This window comes from Humulus lupulus, chromosome 6, assembly GCF_963169125.1.
Source record: "Humulus lupulus chromosome 6, drHumLupu1.1, whole genome shotgun sequence".
Taxonomy (NCBI): domain Eukaryota; kingdom Viridiplantae; phylum Streptophyta; class Magnoliopsida; order Rosales; family Cannabaceae; genus Humulus; species Humulus lupulus.
This window is the reverse complement of record NC_084798.1, coordinates 107,204,030-107,230,114: the sequence shown is the minus strand read 5'-3', so window position 1 is coordinate 107,230,114 and position 26,085 is coordinate 107,204,030. Positions and strand designations below refer to the sequence as shown.

General features: G+C 38.0%; 1 protein-coding gene across 1 annotated transcript; it reads left to right on the top strand.

The window, feature by feature from the left end:
• The first annotated feature begins 10,306 nt into the window (after positions 1 to 10,306).
• Positions 10,307 to 12,819, top strand: LOC133785378 (uncharacterized). Its single transcript, XM_062224622.1, has 3 exons — positions 10,307 to 10,948; positions 11,149 to 12,563; positions 12,669 to 12,819. Exons 1-3 carry the CDS (start codon positions 10,307 to 10,309, stop codon positions 12,817 to 12,819), a joined length of 2,208 nt encoding a protein of 735 aa, XP_062080606.1.
• Positions 12,820 to 26,085: the final 13,266 nt, after the last annotated feature.

Below are 26,085 nucleotides of genomic sequence, written 5' to 3'. Positions count from 1 at the left end.
CCACACAGGGAGATTGAGTATGTAATTGAATTTGCGCTAGAGAAAGAGCCAGTGTCTAGGGCACCTTACAGGATGGCTTCAGCTAAGCTGAAGGAACTAATGGTTCAACTACAGGAGTTACTAGACTTGGGTTTTATCAAACCCAATTTTTCGCCATGGGGCGCACCGGTCCTTTTTATGAAGAAATAAGACGGTTCTCTGAGGATGTGTATTGATTACAGAGAACTGAACAAATTGACTATCAAGAATAGATATCCTCTACGAAGGATTGATGATTTGTTTGATCAGTTGCAAGGTAGAGCGGTGTTTTCTAAGATAGATTTTTGATCTGGTTATCACCAACTGAGGATCAAACAAGAGGATATACCAAAGACAACTTTTCGTACCAGGTATGGGCATTATGAATTTTTGGTGATGTCATTTGGGTTGACTAATGCCCGAAAACATTTATGGATTTGATGAACAGAGTGTTCAAGGACTACCTGTACCAGATTGTGATTGTCTTTATTGACGATATATTGGTATACTCTCGGACAGAGACAAAGCACGAGTAGTATCTCAGATTGGTACTTCAGAGGTTGAGAGAACATATGTTGTATGTAAAGTTCAACAAATGCGAGTTTTGGTTTCCATAAGTGACTTTCTTGGGTCACATAGTCAGTAAGGATGGAATTAAGGTGGATCCAGTGAAGATTGAGGCGGTCAGAGATTGGGCAAGATCGAAGAATGCTTCAGAGATTAGGAGTTTCTTGGGATTGGCAAGGTATTATAGATGCTTTGTGGAAGGGTTCTCCAAGGTTGCGTCATCACTGACAGAGTTAATCTGCAAGAATTAGAAGTTTGTTTGGTCAGACAAGTGTGAAGACAGCTTTCAGAAGCTCAAGAAGAGTTTGATCACTGCTTCGGTTTTGAGCCTTCCTAAAGATCAAGATAAATTTATAGTTTATTGTGACGCTTCGAGGCAGGGTCTGGGTTGTGTACTTATGCAGACAGGGGAGGTGATCGCCACGTCAATTGAAGGAATATGAGTAGAGATACCCCACACATGACTTAGAGCTTGCAGCGGTAGTTTTTGCACTGAAGTTGTGGCAACACTACTTTTATGGTGAGAAGTGTGAGATATACACTGACCACAAGAGTTTAAAATACTTCTTCACCCAAAAGGATCTGAATATGAGGCAGAGACGTCGGTTAGAGCTGGTAAAGGATTATGATTGTGAAATCCTCTATCACCCTGGGAAAGCCAACGTGGTAGCAAATGCCTTAATCCGGAAGGGTCCAGGAAAGTTATATAGTGCCTGACAGGTATCAAGGAGATTGGTTGATGACATGACTAGAGCAGGGATTGAGTTAGTAGTGGGCTGGTTAGCCAACATTACTTTACAGTCTACTCTCTTGGAAAGAATCAAGGAGAAATAGTTAGATGATCCACAGTTGGGGCAGGTTAGAGCAGACGTCCTAGCTGGAATAGCTAAGGACTATTCCGTGTCAAGTATGGGCATGTTGAGATACAAGGATCGAATTTGCGTTTCGTAGGACACCGGGATTAGACGAGAGATATTGGATGAATGTCATACTACCCCTTATTATCTACATCCGGGCACCATGAAGATGTACCAAGATCTGAAAGCTTTATATTGGTGGTCTGGGATGAAGATGGATGTGACTGAGTATGTGGCAAAGTGCCTGACCTATCAGCAGGTTAAGGCCGAGCATTAGAGACTGGCAGGGCCGTTACAGCCTCTGGATATTCCAGAGTGGAAGTGGGAGGATATCGCAATGGATTTCGTGGTGGGATTGCCCAGGATAGTGGGCCAACATGATTCTATTTGGGTCATCGTGGATCGATATATGAAATCAGCTCATTTTCTACCAGTGAGGATGAATTACATGGTTGATCAGTATGCAGATCTCTATGTGAGAGAGATAGTTCATCTTCATGGGACTCTGAGATCTATCATGTCTGATAGAGATCCTATCTTTACTTCCAAGTATTGGGGAAGTTTGTAGAGGGCGATGGGTACACAGATGAAGTTCAGCACAACTTATCATCCTCAGACCGAGGGTTAGTCTGAGAGGAATATCCAGATATTGGAGGACATGCTGAGAGCATTTGTGTTGGACTTTGAAGGGTCCTGGATTAAATATTTGCCTCTGATAGAATTTTCCTATAACAACAGCTACCAGTCTACCATTGGGGTAGCACCTTATGAGATGCTATATGGTAGGAAGTGCAGATCACCCATTCACTGGGATGAGATGGGTGAAAGGAAATATTTAGGTCCTGACGCAGTTCAAAGGACCACCAAGGCAATCGAGAAGATTAGAGCTCGGATGCTCGCATCTCAGAGTAGACAAAAGAGCTATTCAGACTCGAGGCGGAGAAACGTAGAGATCCAGGTGGGAGACTATGTCTTCCTTAGGGTCTCACCTATGAGAGGGGTTAAGAGGTTCAGGAAGAAGGGCAAGCTGAGCCCTAGGTTCGTGGGACCATTTGAGATCCTGGAGAGGATCGGGTAGGTGGCCTATAGGTTGGCCTTACCCCTGCACTCTCTAGTGTGCACAATGTATTCCATATTTCCATGCTGAGGAAGTATGTGTCTGATGGAACTCATGTACCGAGTTATGGGGATCTGCAACTGGAGGCAGACTTGTCCTATGAGGAGCAACTAGTTCAGATTATATACAAGAAGGACAAGGTCTTGAGGAACAAGACTATACCTTTAGTTAAGGTACTATGGAGGAACAACAAGGTCGAGGAAGCAACCTAGGAGCTGGAGGCAGATATGCAAGCTCAGTATCCCAAGCTGTTCAGGTAAAATTTTGAGGATGAAATTTCTCTAAGGATGGGATAGTTGTAACGTCCCAAAATTACCTAATAAGGCTTAGGGCCTTGATTAGGGGGCCATGATGGCAATATATTAAGTTATATGCTTATTTGTTACATTTATCTGTAATTATGTGAATTATGTGGTAATATGACTAGTTGTACATGTTTCAGGGTATTAAATATGCTTGTGGGCCCGTTTCTTATTAGTAGGAAAATTATGATAATTTGGCCCGTTGCGGGCATAATTGTATATTTATGTGATATATGTGTGAGACCACATTATTATGTGGGTTTATTTGGGTTACTTGGCATGAGGCGATCCTAGGGAGCCAGTTAGCGGGAAAGTCACAACTAGGCTCAATACTCGACTCAGGACGAGTTGAGGGATATTTTAGGTATTAGGCATTTAATTGGGTTATCGAGTAGTGGAAATGAATAATTGGAGATATATTTGAAGTTAGTGAGTTTAGGAGGGAATATTGGGGAATTTGACCATTTTGCCCTCGGAGATGTTTTTGGTACCCCGAGCCTCGAGATTAACTTAAGTTACTTAAGCTTAGGAAACTAAAGACAAAAACATTTAGAAGCTGCCACTAACCTACCATTTCTCTCTCCTTCTCTCTATTTCTCTGAAAACAAAACTTCACTAAGTTAACCATTGAAGAACTAAGGGAATTTTTGTCTAGAAATCAGAGAATTGAAGCCTAAAACTTGGTGAATAAGTTCTACTGTAGCTTGTGGGATCAATCATCAGTTTAGGTAGGTTTTAGATTGTGTTTTTGGCCATTGAATTCTGTGTTTTGCTTGGATGTTTTGAAGAGTTTTGAACCTCTTAGCTTAAGAATTGAAAGTGTTATTTTGATGTGTTTTAAGGCTAGATTTTTGTTGGGTTTTCTTGCTGGGAAGATGTTAGAACTATTTTGATAATTGAATTATGGTTTTATGGTGAATTTGGATTAGTTTGGTTAAAGATTAGCTGTTGAAAAGTGTAAAAATTCTGGGTTCGTGGGCCATGTTACAACCTTGTTCTTGAGGGGCTGCGACTCAGCTTGAACACAGGCCTTGGGAGGCCTCTGTCTGGGAGGCGCGATGCAACCCTATAGGGCAGGTCGCGACCCACGCCTCTTGACAGAGGGGAGAAGGTTTGCTATAGGAGGGGTGCATCGCGACCACCTGGGTATTTTTGGCCTTGGGAGGCTTTTTAAAAAGAGAACCTTTTCCTTAGGGCTTGGGATCGATTCCACTACTTGGTTTAGTGGAACTCGAGGCCCCGGAGGCTAGGACTCGATCTAGAAGCCTTTATTCGATTGTTGTTGATGGAATTCTATTCTATGGTTGTGATTAGGTTACGGCTAGGGGCTTAGAATTGGGATCATGCTCGAGGGTCGTTCTTATTTATGCTTACTCGGACCTGAGGTAAGAAGACTACACCCAATATGTGTTATATGTGATTAGGGCTTGGCCTGATTGTTATCAATTATCTTGACTAGGGCTTGGGACCCAAGGACATTAATATTTAATCTTTTGCTTCACACGTTGGTTGATATTTGCTTAAGTGCTTTATGACTGTTGTGTGAATTCTGTGGTTAGGGCATGAGGCCCCATTAAATAAATATGATTAGTATTGTGAAAATGGTTATTCGATGGTGTTATGTGATTAACATGCATGAGTGCTTATTTGTTGGGATATGCCTATCCATATCTGTTTCTGTATTGTGGTCTGTATTCTTGGATCAAGGCTTGACTTATTAGTCAGGGACGGCAATAGCGCACTGTACACTGGCCGAAAGGCTTAGGTCTAAACCAGCAATGTATTATTACGTTGGCCGACCCTATGGTCGATGAAACATTAAAGCGCCAGGTATGCTGGACTAGCTCTACGACTAGTTACTCAAGGCTAAGGGCAAAGGCCCCAGGTGACTCTATGGTCGCTTGGGCATAGGGCCCCGAGATTAACTCTATGGTTAATTGTTTAGGGCAACGACCCCAATTTGGTCCAATGACCACTTGTTTGTAACTAAATGACGATATTTGTATGTTGATATCTCTGGCTATGTTAGATGGGTATCTGGAAGTTTATATTCTTTGTTTATGCACATGTTGAGTTTTCTTACTGAGCCTTGGCCCACGGGTGCTTTGTGGTGTAGGTAAGGGAAATGGAAAGGTTGAAAAACCATGAGTTGGAGAGCTTTGGTGGCGGCATGTACATATGCGACTGCTCGACCACCACGGCCGGGGATATCTCAGAGGAACTAGGGTTATAGCCCTATTTTTGCCACTTAGGCCGACTGAATGTAATTTTTATGAATATTCACCTTTTTAAAAGTTGTTTGTAATATTTTGGGATCCCATGTTTGTATGAAACTTTTTATATAAAAGTTAATGATTCATTTAAGTAAAAAATTTAACCCTAACCCTCGACATTAACCTTAGTTACACATTTTAAACCAAATGACTTGGTTAGCAAGTTTGACACAATTTAAAGTACACAATGTAACTATCCTGGATTAGGAGGACGTTACAAAAATAGTATATAATAAAATATAATTTTGTCATATAGGCATTAAGCATACACAAGAACAATATTATACTATCACAGAAAAAGTAAAGTGCAGCTTCAAGAATCATGGAAAACATATACATATATGGATTGAGCTTCAAATATTGAATGAAATAGGTAAAACAAACAAATAATGAAAGAAAAATTTAGAAAAATAATATATATAACAACATATTCAATTAGAGAAGAGTTAAGACAAGCATACAAAAGCTTAATAGGTGGAATGATCTTTTTGAGATTTCCTAAAGGCGGAGAACAAAATCTGAACCATTTGACTACATCATAAATAATCTTAATTCCAAGTACAACTCATTTGATTAAATGGTATAAACTAAGTATAGGCTTATTAGGATTTTCCCCCCAAACTATTACAAATCCAAATCGTGCCCCCCGAATTTTTCAACTTGTTAAAAAATTCCTCCTGAATTATTCACGTTACTGAAATGTGAGACTTCCGTCCAATTTCGCTAACAGAATGGTGATGTGGAAGTTTGGTGGCCGATGTGGTATTTCCATGTCAAGGCCACGTTTATAATATAAAGAATAAATATGATTTTTTCCCCCCAAACTATTACCATTACCAAATTGTGCCCCCTGAATTTTAAAAATTTAAAATTAAACAATCTTTTGAATATTAAAAAAAAGGAAAAAAACCCATTCAAATTAAAAAAAAATTGATAGTGACAAAAAATTGGCTTGGGTGTTGGGCATGCGTCAGAATGAGCTCAAAGTTGGTTGGGTAGCGACATCGTCGACAGACTAGGCTCATGTAGGTCCTTGGCGACATTCAACTTTGGTGTTGCTTATGTCACCTTAAGTTTTTATTTGGTATGATTTAATTTAATTTAAATGAATTTTTAGTTTAATGCTTTTTATATTTTGTTTTTAATATTTAAAATATTGTTTAAATTTTGGAATTTAAGGGGCACAATTTGGTAACGGTAAAAGTTTGGGGAGTAAAATCCTATCTATTTTTTAAATTATACACGTGACAATCCGCATCAGCACTCCAGTGTCGCCATATCACCATTATGTTAGCAAAATTGGATGGAAGTCCCACATTTTAGTAACGTTAAAAGTTTAGGGGGAATTTTTAACAAGCCAAAAAATTCAGGGGGCACGATTTGGTATTGGTAATAGTTCGCGGGGGGGAATCATAATAATCCTTAATTTAATTTAAATGAATTTTTATTTTAATGCTTTTTATATTTTCTTTTTAATATTCAAAATATTGTTTAAATTTTAAATTTTAGAATTCGAGGGGCACAATTTGGTAACGGTAAAAGTGTTGGGGGGGGGGGGGGGTAAAATCCTATCTATTTTTTAAATTATACACGTGACAATCCACATCAGCACTCTAGTGTCGCCATATCCCCAATCTATTAGCAAAATTGGACGGAAGTCCCACATTTTAGTAACGTGAAAAGTTCAGGGGGAGTTTTTAACAAGCCAAAAGATTCAGGGGGCACGATTTAGTAGTGGTAATAGTTCGAGAGGAAAAATCCTAATAAGCCCTAAGTATATCATAAGAGAGAAAGAATCGAAATAAGGCTTATTGCATAGGACTTGCCACCCTAGCTTATGACACACTTAATAGAAACAAATATATAAATCATTAGTATAGAGCACAATCCTTGATATATGGTCAATTCGTGTCACAGATTACACAGATTTCTATTTTCAAGCAAAATATGCACAAGACTACTAGTGAAATGATCTAGACATGAATTTTAAACTTGATTTAGAAAGATAGGATATTGAGAGATCTAGCACTATCACAAAACTAATTCATTCAAATACATTTTAAATTTTAGAAATAGATTAAGCAGCCCAAATTTTACAAATATGTAAAAAAAATGAAAGTTAACAGAGTAAAATGAATGATCTAATAGAGTTAGTAAAGCATAAAAATACAATTTTCTTTTACTAAATAATATTTATGAATTTCTCATAATTAATTCTAGAGAGAAAGAAATTACTTAAAAATGGACATGATGTTTGTACTAATAAAGACTTTCTTTTGAGGATATTAACTAAGTGATTTCCAAAGTTATGACAAGGAAGAAAACATATACTCTAGAGTTTTTATTTAGTACCTGAGTTCATGTTGAAGCAGTAAAGCCAAGAACAGAGATACCTAGAGGAGGTGGCTGCGCCGAACAATTAAATCTTCTTCCAAATGGTACTCTGCAAATTGCATAATGTAATCATTTCCATGCAAAGGAATTTCACCTAAAGGAAATAAATAAAATAATGGCATAAACTCAAATTGTCAAAGTCTTGATACAAACATCTCTGGGAGCAACATAAACAACGAAGCAAACCATAAATAGTCCCCTCATTGAGGTTCAAACCAAAAATTATGCTTGTAATATACATATATATATATATATAAATTTATAGGGAAAAAAATCTGGTCAAGATTGTCTATCTTTATACCAATATATACAAGACCTGCACAAAACGTTGATTGTTCAAATAATCGTGCACCATATATGTAAATATATATATATATATATATGTATATATAGTTGGAAAAAGAGGCTGGCATATGAAAATTAAAAGCAGCTCAGATGATGAGAAGTTTATCTTATATATCTTTCATTTAAACATTTAACCGAACACCTATACTATAAAACCAAAATCAATACTTTATAAGAACACATTCATTCACACAACTAATTAGGCATCATGATATTCTAAAAGCAAGAATTGGTTCAAACTTAGAGAGACAATAGACAAGAAAACAAGGCAACATGAAAGAAGCTAAGTCCCAAATTAAATACATAATAATTATTTCTTCCTTCAAACATCACCAATATGGAGGATGGCAAGCAAAGAATGGTAGAGTTGCAAAAACAGAGATCTTATTGTGCACTAATAACAAATAAGCTCTAAATGTCAACGACAGATAATAGCCCACAAAATTGGCATTCCTATTCATATCAATTTTAAATGATCAATAGAAGCAAGAGTTAGAGAACTAAAAAGATGAAACACAAAACAGTAACGAAAGAGTTACTGTTACTGTTTGACCAAAAAAAGAAAAATAAGAATATTAAGAAGGGAAGGGAAGGTAATTACCATTAGGGTCAACAGATATTGGAGGAACCTTTACATTCAAATCAAAAGACATCATTGGGGGCGGGGGGGGAAATCTGCAGAATAAGTAAAATCCCATAAAAGCATCGTCAAGAACAAACCAAACAAAAAAAAAAGAATATATATATATATGTATTTGTATATATTGTTGGCAATTGTGCCCTTAAAAGAAATTCTAGTAGACAATAGTTTAATGAAATAAATGAATGAATTGAATTATTGTACATAAGTAGCTTATGTACTATATTATTGCTAATAATATTAAGTAAATATCAAAAAATTCCCAAGTTCATCTATGTGGTCTCAATCTCATATTGGTATGAGAGGAATGTGATTGAGATAATGAACTTAGTTCCCAGTAAAATAAAATTATAGAGTCTTTAGATTATTTACTATTAGTACGCTCAACTAGTATTATGAATACATGTGACCTAGATCCGGGTTACTAGTGTAGTAGGACACTTTAGTGGAAGTACTTTACATGCTGAGAGTATGTAGAACTGGACTAGATGTGATTTAATAATAATTGTTTAAATACCATTTCGTAGTATTATAAAATACATCAATTGATAATCATATAAAAATTGATATTAATCCAAAAAGTTACTATGAACTCCTATATATGTCATTTGATCCTTTGATTCATACGTTACGGTTTGTCAGAATGATCAGGCTAAGAACTATTATTTTGGGGACTCAATGATATATATGGCAGGGCACATAGCTTAACAGACATAGAATCTATACCTTCTTATAGATTTAATGATGATTCCCTATTAGGTTGGCTTTTGGGTCTGAAAAGGTTATTAACATCAAATTCATAATCAGATTATGAATTAACATTCGCAAGCAAAGTCGATGGTACACTAGGAATCAAGATATAATAAAAAGGGTAATATGATTATTTTATTCCCAGTTAATTATGAATCATCAATAGAGGATTAATTTGTATGTAATGATTATATTAATGGACATTTTATGGTCACAATAAAGTACTTAGTAAATATATGTCTATAATTCTCAAAAGTTCAGTCTCATATTTATAGTGGAATAATCATGAGATTAATAAATATGATTATTGAATCAAAGAGTTTTGGTTAATAATCCTTTATTTGTTGGAGCTTAGAATTATTGGTCCATAGGTTCTCGAGGCGGCTCTATCAACACTAATCAAGGGTTAAACTGTGAATGTGCTATTTGAGAGAATATTTATTATTCGGGATAAATGTGCAATTATGTGATATTTGAAGGTGAACAATTTATTATTGCATTTGTGCAATTTTTGAAATTGTGTAGAAATAGAATAAATTGATTTTAATCAATTATTTTATTTAAGTGTGAATAAATAAATATGGATAGTCAAAATTGGTTTTGATTATTATATTTATTTAATTAATAATAAGATGATAATGGAAATTCAAATTTTGAATTTTGAAATTTAAGTTGTAATCTTTTCCTTAAAAAGATGATACCTTATTTGGATTTTTAATTATTAATTAATAAAATAAAATAAAATACATGAAAATTCAAATCCCACATGCATAGGGCTTGGACTGCTTTATACATGTGACATTTCTGATGTAATTAGTTATTGCTTTTTATTTATTTTTTAATTAATTTGTAAAACATTTTAAAAGGGGTTTTAAAATGAAATGCTAGACTTTGTCTTTTATTATTATTATTATTATTATTATAAAAGATGATTATTTTTTTATTATGGTAATAGTGTCTATATATTCTATATGATAGAAAATAGAAACAACAAATTTTTTACAGAGAAGAAAAACTATCATTTTTTTTTTCGAGTAAAGCATATGCTGAAAAGGTTCAACAAGGAGGAGGTTGGTGATGTTGTCTTGAAGTACAGGGAGGCTAAGGAGGACTTTAGTAGAGCTCAGGAGGCTTTGGCAGCTAACCCGACTGATCTGTCTCTGCACCATTTAGCTTCTCAAGCTCAACACAAAGTTTTAGTATTGCAGATCTGTTATGCTAGTTATCTTAAACAGCAGAGTAAGATTAATTGGCTCAAGTTTAATGATGAAAATTCGAAATTCTTTCATGCGTTTATGAGGAAGAGGAAGGTTGATAATAGAATTACTTCCTTCTCTATTGGAGGCATCATAGAAGAAGATTATCCTAAAGTGGTTGAGCACTTTCTTTCCCACTTTAAGAATTTTATGGGGAAGAGAAGTTGGACTTCTAAGGAGATTGACAGTAACTGTATTAGCCAGGGTAATCGGTTGTCTGTAGACCTGCAAGTCAGTTTAGTGAGACCTTTTACCAAAAGAGATGTGAGGAAGGCTCTTTTTAGCATTCACTCCTGTAAAAGTCCTGGTTTGGATGGATTTGGCTCGGGTTTCTTTAAGGGGTTATGGTCAGATATTGGAGATGAAATTTCCACTGCTGTGTTGGAATTTTTTCAGGGTGGGTACTTGCCGAAGGAGCTGAATGAAACTGTGATCACTCTTATTCCCAAGATAGCAGCTCCGAACTCCGCTAGTGACTTTCGTCCTATAGCGTGTTGTAATACACTTTACAAATGTATATTGAAGATGATTTGTTCCAGACTCTCAGAAGTGCTCCCCTTCTTGGTTCATAGTAATCAAGGGCGTTTATAAAAAATAGAGTTCTTGCTCATAATATAATGATTTTCCAGGATCTCCTTAAGGGATACACTAGAAAGAATATTTCAGCCAGGTGCTTAATGAAGATTGATCTGAGTAAGGTGTATGACAATGTTGATTGGCTTTTTGTGGGAGATTTGCTTAAGCAACTTTACTTCCCTTCTAGATTTATTGGCTGGATTCTAGCTTGCTTAAAGGGTACCAACTATAATCTGTTAATGAATGGGAGAATTCAGGGCTCTTTCAAAGGGGAAAAAGGCCTTCGGCAAGGGGACCCTATGTCTCCTCTTTTGTTTGTGATAGTTATGGAGTACCTTACTCGCCTTTTAGCGTATTACTCTGATAAAAAAGGCTTTGGTTTTCATCCTTTGTGCAAGCATATTAGGTTAACTAACCTTTGTTTCGCAGACGATTTGATCATGTTCTGTAAAGGGAATGTCAGTTCAGTGAGGAAGATTCATGAGGCTTTCACTGTGTTTTGTGATTCTACTGGGCTTTCTGCGAATAAATCTAAATCCCATATCTATTTTGGAGGGGTTAAAGATCCCATCAAAGCGCAGATTCTTGAGATGTTGCAAATGGAAGAAGGATCCTTTCCGCTGAGTTACTTGGGGGTTCACCTTCGACCTACTAAGTGGAAAGCTTCAGATTGTGGGGTGATTCTGGATAAGTTGAATAAGAAGCTTAATTGTTGGGCGAGTAGAAATTTGTCTTTTGCTGGTCGGGCTCAACTTATTCACTCAGTCCTGCTTGGCATTAGGAATTTTTGGATGAGTATATTTATTCTTCCGTCCAAAATCACTGCTGCCATTGATAAAAGTTGTCGGGATTTTTTGTGGGGTTCTATTGGGAATAGAAGCAAGTTGCATCTCCCTTCTTGGGAAAAGGTTTGTCTCCCTAAAAAACTGGGTGGTGTTGGCTTCCGTGAAGGTAAGAAATGGAACATGGCGTTGATGGCTAACTTCATTTGGGCGATATCTTCAAAACAAGACTGCCTTTGGGTTAAATGGATTAGTTCCATTTATCTGAAGGATTTTGACATTTGGAAAGTTCCTATTAGTCCGGATATGTGCTGGTATGTTAAGAAGTTGTTGAGGCTTAGACAAGTCATTGATGAGGGATGCTTGCAGCAAGCTGTTAAGGGAGGTAAAGTTAGTATCAAACATGTTTATTCCTCTCTTATTTCTGCTACCTCTGTGGGTTATGCTGATACTGTGTGGAACAAGCTTATTGTGCCCAAACATAGATTCTTTTACTGGCAGATATTCAACAGGCAACTTCTTACAAGAGATCACCTGAGCCGATTCTTGACTTTAACATCTGCTCTCTGCCCTGTTTGTGAGTCTGATTTAGAAACCCATAGCCATCTGTTCATGGAGTGCATCTTCTCCAGGAAAGTTTTTGAGGAGATTGGTAAGTGGTTGGGGTATTTCCACTGGCCAGATTCGTATGAGGACCTTAATTAATGGAGCTTGTTCTCTAAGCATAATGTGAAGAACCAGATTTGTAATGCTGTGATTTCGGCTTCCTGGTATTTTATCTGGTGCAATAGGAATGGTTGTATTTTCGATTCTGCTTGTAAAATGGCCAGTAGATTAAGTATGGATATCAAGGATTCGGTTAAGCATAGAGTGTTGAGCTTGGGTACTCTTTCTCATAGGAAAAAGGATATGTACTTTCGTATGGTTGTTGAGAGCTGGTAGTGTTGTTTTGTTGTTCTGTTTTTTGTCCGATTGAGTTTCAGCCTGCTGGGTTGTAGCAGGTGTTTCTCTGTTTTGTAACTTTGGTTGGTTTTTGAATAAAATCTTTCTTTTGTTCAAAAAAAAAAAAAAAAACAAAAACTCTTTCTCTCTAGCCTATAATCAAGAGTCTCATGAGTCTAGAATACTTTTGATTCACAAAATTGATCATTGTTCTCAATGTGCTCACCCACATCTTGAGGTGTAGAGAACATCTTGGAAGATCTAGGTGTGAGTACTCTACCGAGGATAGGAAGATAAAACTATATACGAAAAGATTCAAGGATTCTTGATAGGCTACAAGAGGTAAATCATTTTGTATTATTATTTTTATATACATATTATATATATATTGATTAACATATTGCATATTAAAGGATCCTCATATAAACTTGTTTATATAAATTTTTTTTGTTGTATACAATACTACCATTACCGCAATTTTCACTACGCACTAGGAACTGTTGCTAACAATTGGCACCACAATTACTGTGTGGGTATCATATCCATGTTTTATATTATCTGTAATATATGGTTGGATGAATGTTTATGTATGAATTGTTTATGTTCTTAAGGGTTGGTTTTCATGGTGTTTTTTTGGGTTAGTAATAATTCATAATTTTTTCTAGATATACAAAAATTGTAAGCCATTTTGGGGCATAGGAATTTTTGTAATTATTTTTTTTAAATTTTGAAGAAAAAAAAATTCTGTAATGGCCCGAGCTCCAAGCACAAACCTCGAGGACTGATCAGCTACCCCTGCAGCTATGCGTAGCCCTTGACCCCAGGCCCAGTGAGACCTGCGTACCCGCGCCCATGTCGGGTGTCACGAGCTGACTATTTGTGAACTCAAAGTAGACGGAATGTGTGGCACTTGCCTACAACTCACGTCTGCATGCAAAAAAACTTAGTGGTTAGCCACAAACACATCTCAGGCATGCAACAGACAATAACGAACTATGAGCAAGCACAAAGCAAGTCATACCATAGAACGTCTACACCACACAAAAGCATACAATAAGGCAAGTGGCACGTGATGGCCCAACGTAGACAAAAATCAAGTAACACATAGGAAATAAGGAAGCATACATGGGAAACTATGGATAAATATCATTTTATTAATATATAACCTTGATAGGGCAAGGGAGTACAGGATCCTTCTAGGGATACAAGGTCTTCCCAGTAATATATATGATTTTTGTCTAGCAGACATATGTATAATTACAATATTGCCATTACCCTACCCCATGGGGTTACTTGGTGCAAGACTTGACTAATGATCGAGCACCATGGCATGCTCACTTAGAAAATGGCCCCATGTGGGAGTGCCAAAGGGGCAGTACGCCACACTCTCCCCCACTTAATTCTTTGGTGTCCTCGACGAAGTAGCTTGTAGATCTTCAACCTTCTGTGTGAGCTTCTTCAAGCCTTTCGCCCTCTCCCAGCTTATCTCCTCGTCTGCGAGCCCCTTCCATCTTACTAGATATTCCTTGTGCTTTTTACGGTCAATGGTGACCATCCTCTATGCCAGGAATTCTTAAGGTTGACGCTTGCTCATTGGCTGAATGACTCCTCCTCCTCTAGTTAACTAGTTGTGTTATGGATTTGTTGGATCTTCTTGATACGACTTCAAGTTGTTGACGTGAAGGAACGGGTGTATCTTCATCCATGCTGGTAGGTCGAATTTGTAGGAGGTTAGGCAAAATTTTGAGATGATTGGAAACAGACCCTTGTACTTGCGAATGAGTCTGATGTCCTTGTCCCCTCTGAATCTCAACTGTTCGGGCCTCAGCTTGATTAACACTAAGTCACTTGCTTTAAACTCCAGTGGTATGCACTTCTGATCTGCTCACTTCTTCATTCTCTTTGATACTTTTTATAAATAAGCCCAGACAATCTCTGTAGTTTTCTTCTAGTCTTTTGTGAAGTGAAAGGCTCGCGGGTTCTGACCACGATATTCATCCACTGTGTGGGGCAATAGTGGCTGCTGTCCAATAACAATTTCAAAAGGGCTCTTATTCGATGAAGAACTCTTTTGAGAGTTGAAGGTAAATTGAGCTGCATCCAGTAGTTGCAGCCAGTTCTTCTAATTGGCATTGACAAAGTGGCACAAGTACTCCTCCAGCATCCCGTTGAATCTTTCTGTCTGCCCATCTGTCTGCGGGTGGAAGCTCGAGGATATGTTCAATTGTTACCCCAAGAGCCTGAATAGTTTGGACCAAAAGGTCCTAGTGAATCTCCCATCTCGGTTACTAACAATGTTCTGGGGAACTCACCAATATTTGACAATGTGCTTGAAAAATTATCGTGCTGTCTCTTTTGCCGAATAGTACTTTGACACTGGGATGAATGTTGCATACTTTGAAATTTTTTCCAAGATCGCACTTAAATCCCCTATCTTCAGTAGGCTAGTTATAAAGTCAAGCGACACACTCTCCCATGGTCAGCTTGGGACTCACAACGACTCTAACAACCCAGGTGTCTTATTCCTCTCAACCTTGTCTTGCTGACAGACGAGACAGGTCTTGGTGTACTCCACTACATCATCTCGCATCTGTGGCCAGTAGTATTCCTGCTTCAAAAGGGCATGCATCCTCTGCCACCCTGGATGACCCACCCACAAGGTGCATGACATTCACTTAGTAATGTCTTCCATAAATCTCCAGCTTTCGGAACAGACAAGCAGCCCCCTTTGGCCCAGAGAAGATCATTCTCCACCCAAAACTGGCGAGTCTTGCCTTCTTTCATGAGCTTCAGGATGGTTCTGACAACCAGGTCTTTCTCCAAGTTTTCTTTGATGTGCTCCTTGATGGGAGTGTTCACCATGCTAGCTGACAAACTAGCCAAGAACTTTAGACTCACCAATTCTACTTTATGACTCAAGGCATTGGCTGCCTGGTTCAAGCGTCCTGCCTTGTACTCAAAATGTAAGTCGAATTCCACCACGAACTCCTACCATCGAGCCTGCTTGGGGGTCAGTTTCGGTAGGGTAGGGAAATGACTAACCACTACATTGTCCTTCTTCACCACAAACTTCGACCGCAACAAATACTGTCTCCACACCCACAAATAATGGATAATCGCGAGGAGTTCCTTCTCCTGGGCAGTATATCGCCTGTCAACTTCGGACAACTTGTGACTCTCATATGCTACCGGGTGATCCTCTTGTACCAGAACCCCTCCCAAAGCATAATATGACGCATCTGTCTTTACTTCAAAGGGCTTGCTAACATCTGGCAAGGAAAGAATAGGATCCTTCATCATAGCTTCCCTCAAAATCCTAAATGCTTCAGGACACTTATCAGTCCACGCCCAAGTCACACCCATTTTCGACAGCTTGGTCAAGGGTGTTGCTCTTCTTGAGCACCCGTCCAGAAATTGTCTATAATAGTTGGTAGGCCCAGGAAAGAGCATAGTTCTTTCATGTTTGTGGGGGCTTTCCACTCTTGGATTGCCTTCACCTTTTCCAGGTCCATACGAATTTAACCACGCTCCACAACGTGGCGTAGGAACTTGATGCTCTCATGTGCAAATGAGCATTTCTCACGCTTCACATATAGCTGGTTCTCTCTCAACTTCTGAAACACTTGAGCCAAGTGTTCTCAATGCTCTTCAATCATGGCACTGTAAACCATGATATCATCCAAGTACACCACCACGAACTTGTCTAGATACTCGTGGAGTACTTAGTTCAACAGTGTGCAGAAAGTGGATGGTGCATTCGTCAACCCAAACAACATAACTCGAAACTCAAATGCTCCATATCGAGTAATGCAAGTTGTCTTTGGTTCATCCCCATCTGCGATCCTCACTCGATAATAGCCCGATCTCAGGTCCAACTTCATGAAACACTTGGCTCCACTTAGCTGGTCGAACAAATCAATGATCAGAGGGATGGGGTAGGTGTTGCGAATTGTCACCTTGTTGAGAGCCCTATAATCAATGCACACTCTTAAGCTCCCATCGTGTTTCTTCTAGAATAGCACAGATGTGCCAAATGGCGCCTTTGACGGTTTGTTGAAGCCTGCCTCCAATAACTCCTTTAGTTGCTTTCTCAACTCTTCTTGCTCAATGGGTGCCGTTCTCTAAGGTGCATTTGTAACGCTCTTCCACCTTAGAGCCGTTACTAAGTGAGTTCAAAATGTGCATTCAACTTGCTAACCAAGTATTTAGCTCAAAAGTGTAACTAAAATGTGTTAAAATCACATAATTTGAAAATGTAATCACTCATTGAAAATTCTAAGTGTTTTACATTAGGGCTCCCAAAAAGAAAATACTGTTTATAAAAAAATTACAACTCAAAATGTGTTTAAAGTCGACTAAACGAAAAAAATGAGATTTAGTACAAAGCAACTCCCAAAAATACTCCTGGCTGTGGTAGCTAAGCAGACCAGACATGTACGTGTCACCTCACGCTCTCAATACTCATGGTTGGCCAATCTTCCCCTTGCCCTTACCTGCACCACAGAGCACCCGTGAGCCGAAGCCCAGCAAGAAAACCCCATACAAATAGATAACATATGCATATAAATCACTCAGCATATAAACAGGCCATCAATAGGCTATACACATACGACCATGCCGTCCCAGGCGCTTTACCAGGCCCTGGGTTCGCTGTCCACACCGTAAGGATATCCCAGGTATCCTTTAGGGTCTTACCCTGGCAACTCGCACTCCGCGTGCTAAACGCTGCTCCAGGCCCCTTGCCGCTCTCGGCCTTCGCCGTTCTCGGCCTTCGCCGTTCTCGGCCTTAACCGTTCCTGACTCTTGCCGATTATTCACATATTTGCATACATAGCATAATTAATCAAACACTTAAACATGCATTAACATAATCAATGGGATATGCCCTACACATAATCATACAGGGCCATGCCCTGCAACACAACTATGGGGCCTCACCCTGCTCTATGGGTGCAGCGGTTTTCTTACCTGTGTCCCGAGCTTCTTGTGCACCGAAATCACGAGCACGGTCTTCTAACCCGAGCCTCGCTGAAAACCTAGTCAAAACACATACATAAAAATATCATTACTAACCAATTATAATCATCTCCCAGAACCAACCTCGTGCTCTCGGGACCTCCCGGTTCCCCACACAAGGTAGCGGAAACGTCCCCTGAGCCCCTGGGCAAAAGCCTAAAAGCTGAAAATTTCCCTTGCCCAGAAATGGCCTAGTACCGCGACACTAACCCATAAGGGCCGCGACGCCCATAATGGTGCCCTTCCCCTGATGCATCCTAGCGCTGCGACATGGAAGAACAGGGCCTCGGCGCCCATACGCGAACCCAGAAATCTGGGTTTTTCCCAACATTTTCCCCGAACCAAAACACTCCCAAATCAGTACCAAAGCATACCTAAGTCTCAAATTCAATCCAAAACCCCATATAGACCATCTAACAAATCAAAAACAAGCCTAGACACACATTCAAACCCATAATTCACAAATTGCTTTAAAACTTTATAAAACTAAAACCATAACATAGCATAACCTTAGAAATGCATGGAATTCTTACCTCAATTAAGAATTCGACCTTGAGCTTCCTCCAATTCCAACTCCAAGATAAGCCCCCTGATTTCCTAGCTGAATTCTCACACTAACAAGCCAAAAATCCAGCTTTCAGCTTCCATTTTCAAACTCTCTAAGTCAAGCTTGGAAACTTAAAGAAAATAGAGATGAATTCCTTACCTCTGAGCTTAACACACCCTTGAGCTAACTCCCCTAGTCACAGCAGCCAAAATCGTTCAACATCCTAGTCCAAAATCCTCAAGACTCAGCAAGCTCTCAATCATCAAGGAGAGGGAAGAGGAAACTGCATGGGAGAGAGAGAGAGCTGAGAAGTTCAATTTTTTTTTTCCTTTCCTTTGCCTATCTAAAATGTTATAAAATTTCTCAGTCCTTATTTCATCATAACCAGCTGCCAAAAAGACCCAATTGCCCCTTAAGTTACCCCAAGTCCTCGTATGCCACCAAGGGCGATTTAGTCTTTTAACACATCCCGGTAAATCCTCGAGTATGTCTAAAAATCCCCGTTTTAATCCCGGCATGTCTAAACTCTTAATATCACTAACCACTACTCAATAATTCCCGAACACTTTATAATAATCCCGAAATACCCCTAAGCTCTTCCCGAGCTAGGTATTTGACCCCGTTATGACTTTTAGCAAAACTGCTCCCTAGGACCGTCTCGGAACATGCATCACAAATATATCACCATTATATCACATATATCACATTTATGACCTCAACGGGCTAAGATTACAAATATGCCCCTAACAGCCAAACGGGGCCCACATGCACATTTAATCGCCTAAACATGCACTTCTAATCACATATTCATTAAATTCACATATATTAATAAAATATAACAATTATTGCCCTCCTGGCATGCTAATCAAGGCCCCAAGCCTTATTAGCATATTTGGGTCGCTACAGCTTTTGTTGGAGGTTTCGCTCTCGACACCTAGTGATCAGTCCCCCTTCTTGCTGGCAAGGCTTTGGGGAGTTCATTTGGCATCACGTCCCCATAATTTTTCAAGACCCTCTTAATTTCAGGTGGAACAATCTCTTCCACTGTTTCTTCGAGCATGGAGGGTACCGCTACATAAGTGGGGTCCCATTTCTTCACACCCTCCTTAAATTGTAAAGCTGATAGGAGCATCACACCAGGGGATGGCATCACCTTTGCAGGAACCATTTTCGGTGTCTCCCCAATTATGAGGAAACTCCTAGTAGCAGGAATCGGGATGGAACCTTTCTCAGTTAGGAAGTCCATATGGACCACCACTAAGTCAGTCTGCCCCTCCCATATGTCGATCTTAACTTGTATGCCTTTAGCCACTCTGTTGTGGCCAAGGCCTTTGAGTTGACTGCCTTCATGCGGCCCGCATCTTTCTCAAGCTTTAGTCCCAATCGTTTGGCTTCGAGCTCTGAGATGAAGTTGTGTGTGGTGCAAGTATCAATCCTCAAGCTCTTGGTCGGCTTGTTGATGATGTGGCATCCACGGACAACAATTCCTTCCCCGGGGTCTTCTTCCCTTTTTCGCCATGCTTCTTGAGAGCATTCAATAGGCGGACAACGTCCATGTGCACGTACTCTTCATCCTCCTCTTCTCCTTCGCGCTATTCCTCTTGGCAAATGAGGGCATTAAACTTGCCCCTGTAAGGGAAAATTGGTGATTTATGTGGTCCTTTGCAGAGTGAACAAGCTAGCAGCTTCTTCCATGCGACAATATCTATCCAATTGGAAGAACTGGACTCCACTGCCCTCTTCTCTCCCTTACTCTTACTCTGCAATGACTTCCCAAACTTCTTACTCCCAGCGCTACTTGAGCTGGTCGGAGGGGTAGCCCTCTTCGGTAGGCTACTCTCCTGTGCGTAATTTGTCAAGCGTTTTGCAGTAGCTTGAGTGGTGGCTAGGTCAGTCACACGTTGCCTCTAAAGTTCTTGTTTGGCCCATGATTTTATTCCTTTGAGGAAAAAGAAGAGCATGTATACTTCATAAATGTCCTTAATATCAAGGATTAGTCTCGAAAACTTCTTCACATATTCTCCGACAATCCAGACTTGTTTAAGCTCTCTCAACTGGCATCGAGTCATGTAGGTGACATTTTCTGGCAAAAATTGTGTCTTCAATTCTCTCATCAAATCTCCCCATGACATGATGGTGCATCTACCATTCTTGATGCCATCATAATTTTTCCTCCACCACACCTTAGCATCCCCAGAAAAGTACATGGTGGCCATGGTGGCCATGGCGACCTTTCCTTCTTCAAAATCAGCCCGCACGACTTTAAATTAGTGCTCCATGTCAAAGAGAAAATTTTCCAAGTCCTTTGCATCTCTAGCCCCATTATACGGCCTTGGGTCAGCCACTTTAACCCGGCCATACTCCATACCTATTGGCCCTGTTGCAGGCGCATTCCTAACCGCTTGCATGGTTAGGTTCACCTTTGTAGACAGCTTAGTCATCCCCTCTCTGAGTGCGCCAACTGACTCCCTGCAGTCCTTCGTGATGTCATTTATGGAGTCTTGTTGGTCCTTCAACATGCGCTCCATTACTGCAATACACTCCTCCCACCGAGGGGAATCCGATGTACTTGTCGGAGTGTTTCTTTGCTCAAACGCAATTATCTGGGCTAGCAGAACATCGTTTTCCTTCTCTAGCGCGGCTATGCGATTGCTTGTGTCAGACAAACCAGAATTACGGCTAGCAAAGGATAGATCCATGAACCTCTGGTCTAGGCCATATAATTCCCCCATGTGATTCTTAAGCGCTTCGATTCTCTGAGTATTGCTCACAATTTGTGTGTTCCACCAAGCTTTCTCTAATCTGGCTCTGATACCAACTATCATGGGCTGATTATTTGGGAGCTCCAAGTAAATAGAACTTACGGCACTTGCGGACACTCCAAGCTAGCAAGTCAGCCTACAAGTCACGTCTGCATGCAATAAACTAAGTGGTTAGCCACAAACATATCTCGGACATGCAACAGGCAATAACAAAGTATGAGCAAGCACAAAGCAAGTCATTCCATAGAATTTCTACACCACACATAAGCATACAACAAGGCTAGTGGCACGCGATGGCCCAACGAAGACAATAATCAAGTAACACATAGGCAATAAGGAAGCATACACATGCAAGAATGGATAAAAATCATTTTATTAAAATATATCCTTGATAGGGAAAAGGAGTACACAACTTTAGCCCTTATTTTTTGGTGGCCATGGTGCTTCCGTAAGTCACTAGGTCACCTCCCCCTAAGGAGCCTTCTAGGGATACAAGGTTTTCCCAGTAACATTTATGATTTTTGTCTAGGAGACATAGACATAATTATAATATTGCCACTACCCTACCCCATGAGGTTGCTTGGTGGAAGAATTGACTAATGATAAATTACCAAGGCATGCTCACTTACAAAATGGCCCCATGTGGGTGTGCCAAAGGGACAACGCGTCACACCGAGCCCTGCGCATTTGTGCCCCTACACCAACCTCCAACACTTTCCATGGCCAGCCACACCCTTGCCAGCCGCCAACTACCATTGACACACCCATTAGAGTTTGTGTCTTGCAAACCCTAATGGATATGTAATTTATTGGGAATAGTTCCTTTAAAATAATTATAGTTGACAAATATTTTAAATGAAATAAATAATTGAATTGAATTATTATTATATATATAGACTATGTCCAATAATATATGATAAAATTAAGTGAATATCCGAAAATTTCAAAGTTTATCTATGTGGTCATAATTTAATATTGGTATGGGAGGATCGAGATTAAGATAATAAACTTAAATAGTTCGCCGTAAAAATAGAGTAGTGAAATCTTTAGATTAATTATTGCTAGTACGGTCCACTAGTATTATGAATACATGTGACCTAGATCCGAGTTTCTTGTGTAGTAGGACACTTTAGTAGAGGTACTTTGCATGCTGAGAGTATGTAGAACTGGACTAGATGTAATTTGGTAATACTTGTTTAAACATCATTTCATAGTATTAATCAAACACATCAAATGACGATCATATACACGATGATCTTAATCCTGAGGTTGCTATGAACTCCTATATAGGTCATCTGATCCTTTGATTCATGCGTTAAGGTTTGTCAAAATGATCAGGCTAAGAACAATTGTTTTGGGGACTCAATGATGTATATGGCTGGGGACGTAGTTTAACAAATATGGAATCTATACCTTCTTGTAGATTGAATAATGATTCCCTATTGGTTTGACTTTTAGAACTGAAAATGTTATGAGCGCTCACGTCGAAAACTTGTTGTGACACAACCTTCACTAGTAAAGTCAATGGTACTCTAAGAACAAGATATAGCTCAAAGGGTAATACAATAATTTTATTCCCTTTTAATTATGAACCATTAATACATGATTAACACTGTATGTAATGATTATATCAATGAAGACTTTATTCTTTGAAAAAATACTTAGTAAATATATGTCTATAATTATCAAGACTTCAATTTCTTATTTTTAGTGGAGTAATCATGAGATTAATAAATATGATTATTTAATAAAAGAGCTTTGATTAATAATGTAATATTTATTGGAGCTTGATATTATAGGTCCACAGGTCCCCAAGGTGGCTCTATCAACACCATATCTAGGTAAGAGTTGATACAAGGGTATAATTGTAATTTTGGAATTTGAGAAGAATTTTATTCTTCGGGGAAAGTATGCAATTATATGATAATTGAGGTTGAATAATTAATTATTAATTTTTGAAAATAGATTTATTAATTTAAATATATAAATTTTTGAATTTCATATATATAAATAAATAAATTAATTTTTTAAATGAATTATTTTATTTGAGTGGGAGAAAATAAAATTGCTCAGTCAAAAATGGTTTTTGATTTATTGAATTTCAAAAGATGATGATAATGATGATCATCAATATGAATTTTGAACTTAAAAGTTAAATATTGAAATATGGTAGTCAACTTTTCCTTAAAAGGATCAACACCTTATTTTGTGGGAGATTGATTTTAGTTAAATAATTATATAAAAAGAAAAATACAAAATCCCTGAAAAAGGAATAGCAATACATGCCTGACACAGTCCAAGGATTGTGCCATGCGTGTACCACATATACATATATTGTATCTGTATAGTTTTTATTTTATTTATTTAATTATTTAATAATTTGAAAATAATTTTTTAAATTTGGTAAGTTAGATATCTACCTAAATCAAATCATATCATCATATATATGATATAGAAGAAGAAGAGAAAAAAGTAGAGAAAGAAAAGACAACACAATAGACAATTCAGAATAGTTCTTAGAGTTTTTGTCAGAAAAAAAATCTCTCTCTTCTTCTTCTTCTTCTTTATTCTAGCCATTCTCAGACCTTAATCCAAGTTCTCATGTGTTGAGAAATACTTGTGATTCCTCAAATACAAACCCATGTTCTCTATGCACTCACACATATCTTGAGGTGTAGAGAACACTCCGGAAGATCGTGGTTTGAGTGCTCAAAGATTTGGATAGGAAGATTGATAAAAATACGAAAAGACTCACGAACACTTGATAGGCTTCAAGAGGTAATAATTTATGTTCTTGAATTTTTGTGTTTATATGTTGTATATAAATATATTGTATATATATATATTTGTTGCATGATTAATAATATTGTATGTTAATGTTTCTCGATTGTTTCTTGGTCATATAAACTGTTTATATGATTATTGAAATTTTTTTGATTGTTATTGTTCCGTACACAACGGGCCCACCACGTAAAGAGTTTTCGCTGCGTGCTCTGAATGTTTTCCAACAATTGGTACCAGAGCGGGTCATTAATCTATACATATTATTAATTGTGATATATGTTTGAATGGTTGCATGTTTATTTTCATGATGATAGATTCTTAAGGGTTTTTTATTATGGTGCTTTTGGGTTTAGGAATTGTTCTTAAAATTTCTAGATGAAATATGTAAGCCATTTTGGGGCATAGGATTTTTATAATTTTTTCTTTAAAAATTATGGCTAAAAATTATGTGGTGGCTCAAGATTGACCCTAGCCATGGGCTGCGCCAGCCAACCCATGCGCGCATCCCATCCAGGTCGTGCCCCTGCCACTGCCGCGCCCCTGCGCTAAGGCACCACCCACCCCTGCGCCTAGGCATCGTGCACCCCTGTGCACCAGCCCAGCTGCGCACGCCCAGCCAGTCGCTCCCCTACGCCTAAGCCGCACCCCTGCGCGCGCATGCCTGCTACCCAACCAGTTGCTCCCCTCCGCATCTTAGCCGCGACCAGCCGCTTCTCCAGCCGTCGGACCACCCTCCCTACCACCGCACCTATGGTACAACCAAGGATTTGTTTTCACAAACCCTAGTGTGTTGTTACCATAAATATATTTTTAATTATTCATTTAATTAAAAAATAGAAATTGAATTAAAATGGTATAATTTAGAAATTTCTTTAATTGAAATAATGTTGATTATTTAACTTAATTAAAACAGTTTTAATTGTTATAATTCCATAATTAAAATTGGTTTAATTAAAAATATCCAAAATTAAAATTATCTTGAATTTTAATTTACTAAATTAAATTTTTTAATTTTAATATTGAATTAAATTACCCAAATTAAAATTGGGCCTTAGAAACTTTTGGGTGTTAAAACCCAAAGTTTAATTATTTTTAAAAATTGTTTAAAATAATTAAAAAGTTGTAAAATTCAAAATGGATATGGAAAAGGGTGGCATTGGCTCAACAAGACTACATCTCAAGGTTCAAGATCAAAGTTTTCTTAATCAAGACTTAGTTAGTCTAGGTTACATTTTTCATGTATATTTTTGCAAGTGTTGTAATTTATTCTAAAAATACCTAAAAGTTACCATACCTGCTTTTATTTTATTTATTTATTTTAAATGTTTGAATGTGATTAAAATATTTAATATTTTGTCATGCATTATAACATGCCATTCATATACCCACACAGTATGCAACTAGCATGCATTACATTCGTGTAGAAACATGCTATTAGGAACGTCATATATATTGTTATATGCTTATATTTGATAATTCATATAATAATAAATTTAGTCTTAAATTAGTTAAGATGGTAAATCAAAATTAAAGTTGTTTAATTTTTTGTTTTAATGAAATAATTTTATTAAAATAAAATGATATTCTCTTAGTTAAAGAAAAATTAGAATTAGAACTAAGGGAACACTTTTGATTTTAGTTTTGCTTAATTAGATTAGTAATTAATAGAATCTCATTTGTTAAAAATAATTAAATTTATTTTTACAACTAAATTAAAAAATAATGATTTTGTGAAAAACACACTTTTCCAAAATAGTGAGTTGGAGATGGAGTTATGAAAATAAGTCCCATAGTCTCCATTATTGGTTGAACACCGAGAGGCATAGGAAGGGTCTCATGTCGCCTCCGTTTGCGGCCTCCCTAAGGAAAAGCCTCCAAATGTGTTTATTTTATCTTAAGGTTGGCTTCTATTATGAGAATATAATTAGTGATGTATTTCAAGTTTGACTGACCCTAAGTAACACTCTTGAGTTAAGTCATAGATTGAAAAAAATGGGTTACACTCCAAAGGTGTATCTAGGCTTTCGAGCACGACTAGTGTATCTTGACCAAAATAACGGTAGTTCATAATTCAAAAGAGAAAAAGACATTTTTAAGTTTTCACTTATGAAATTGAGATTTGTCTCAAAATTAATTTGGGGTTAGTCTGACCTATCC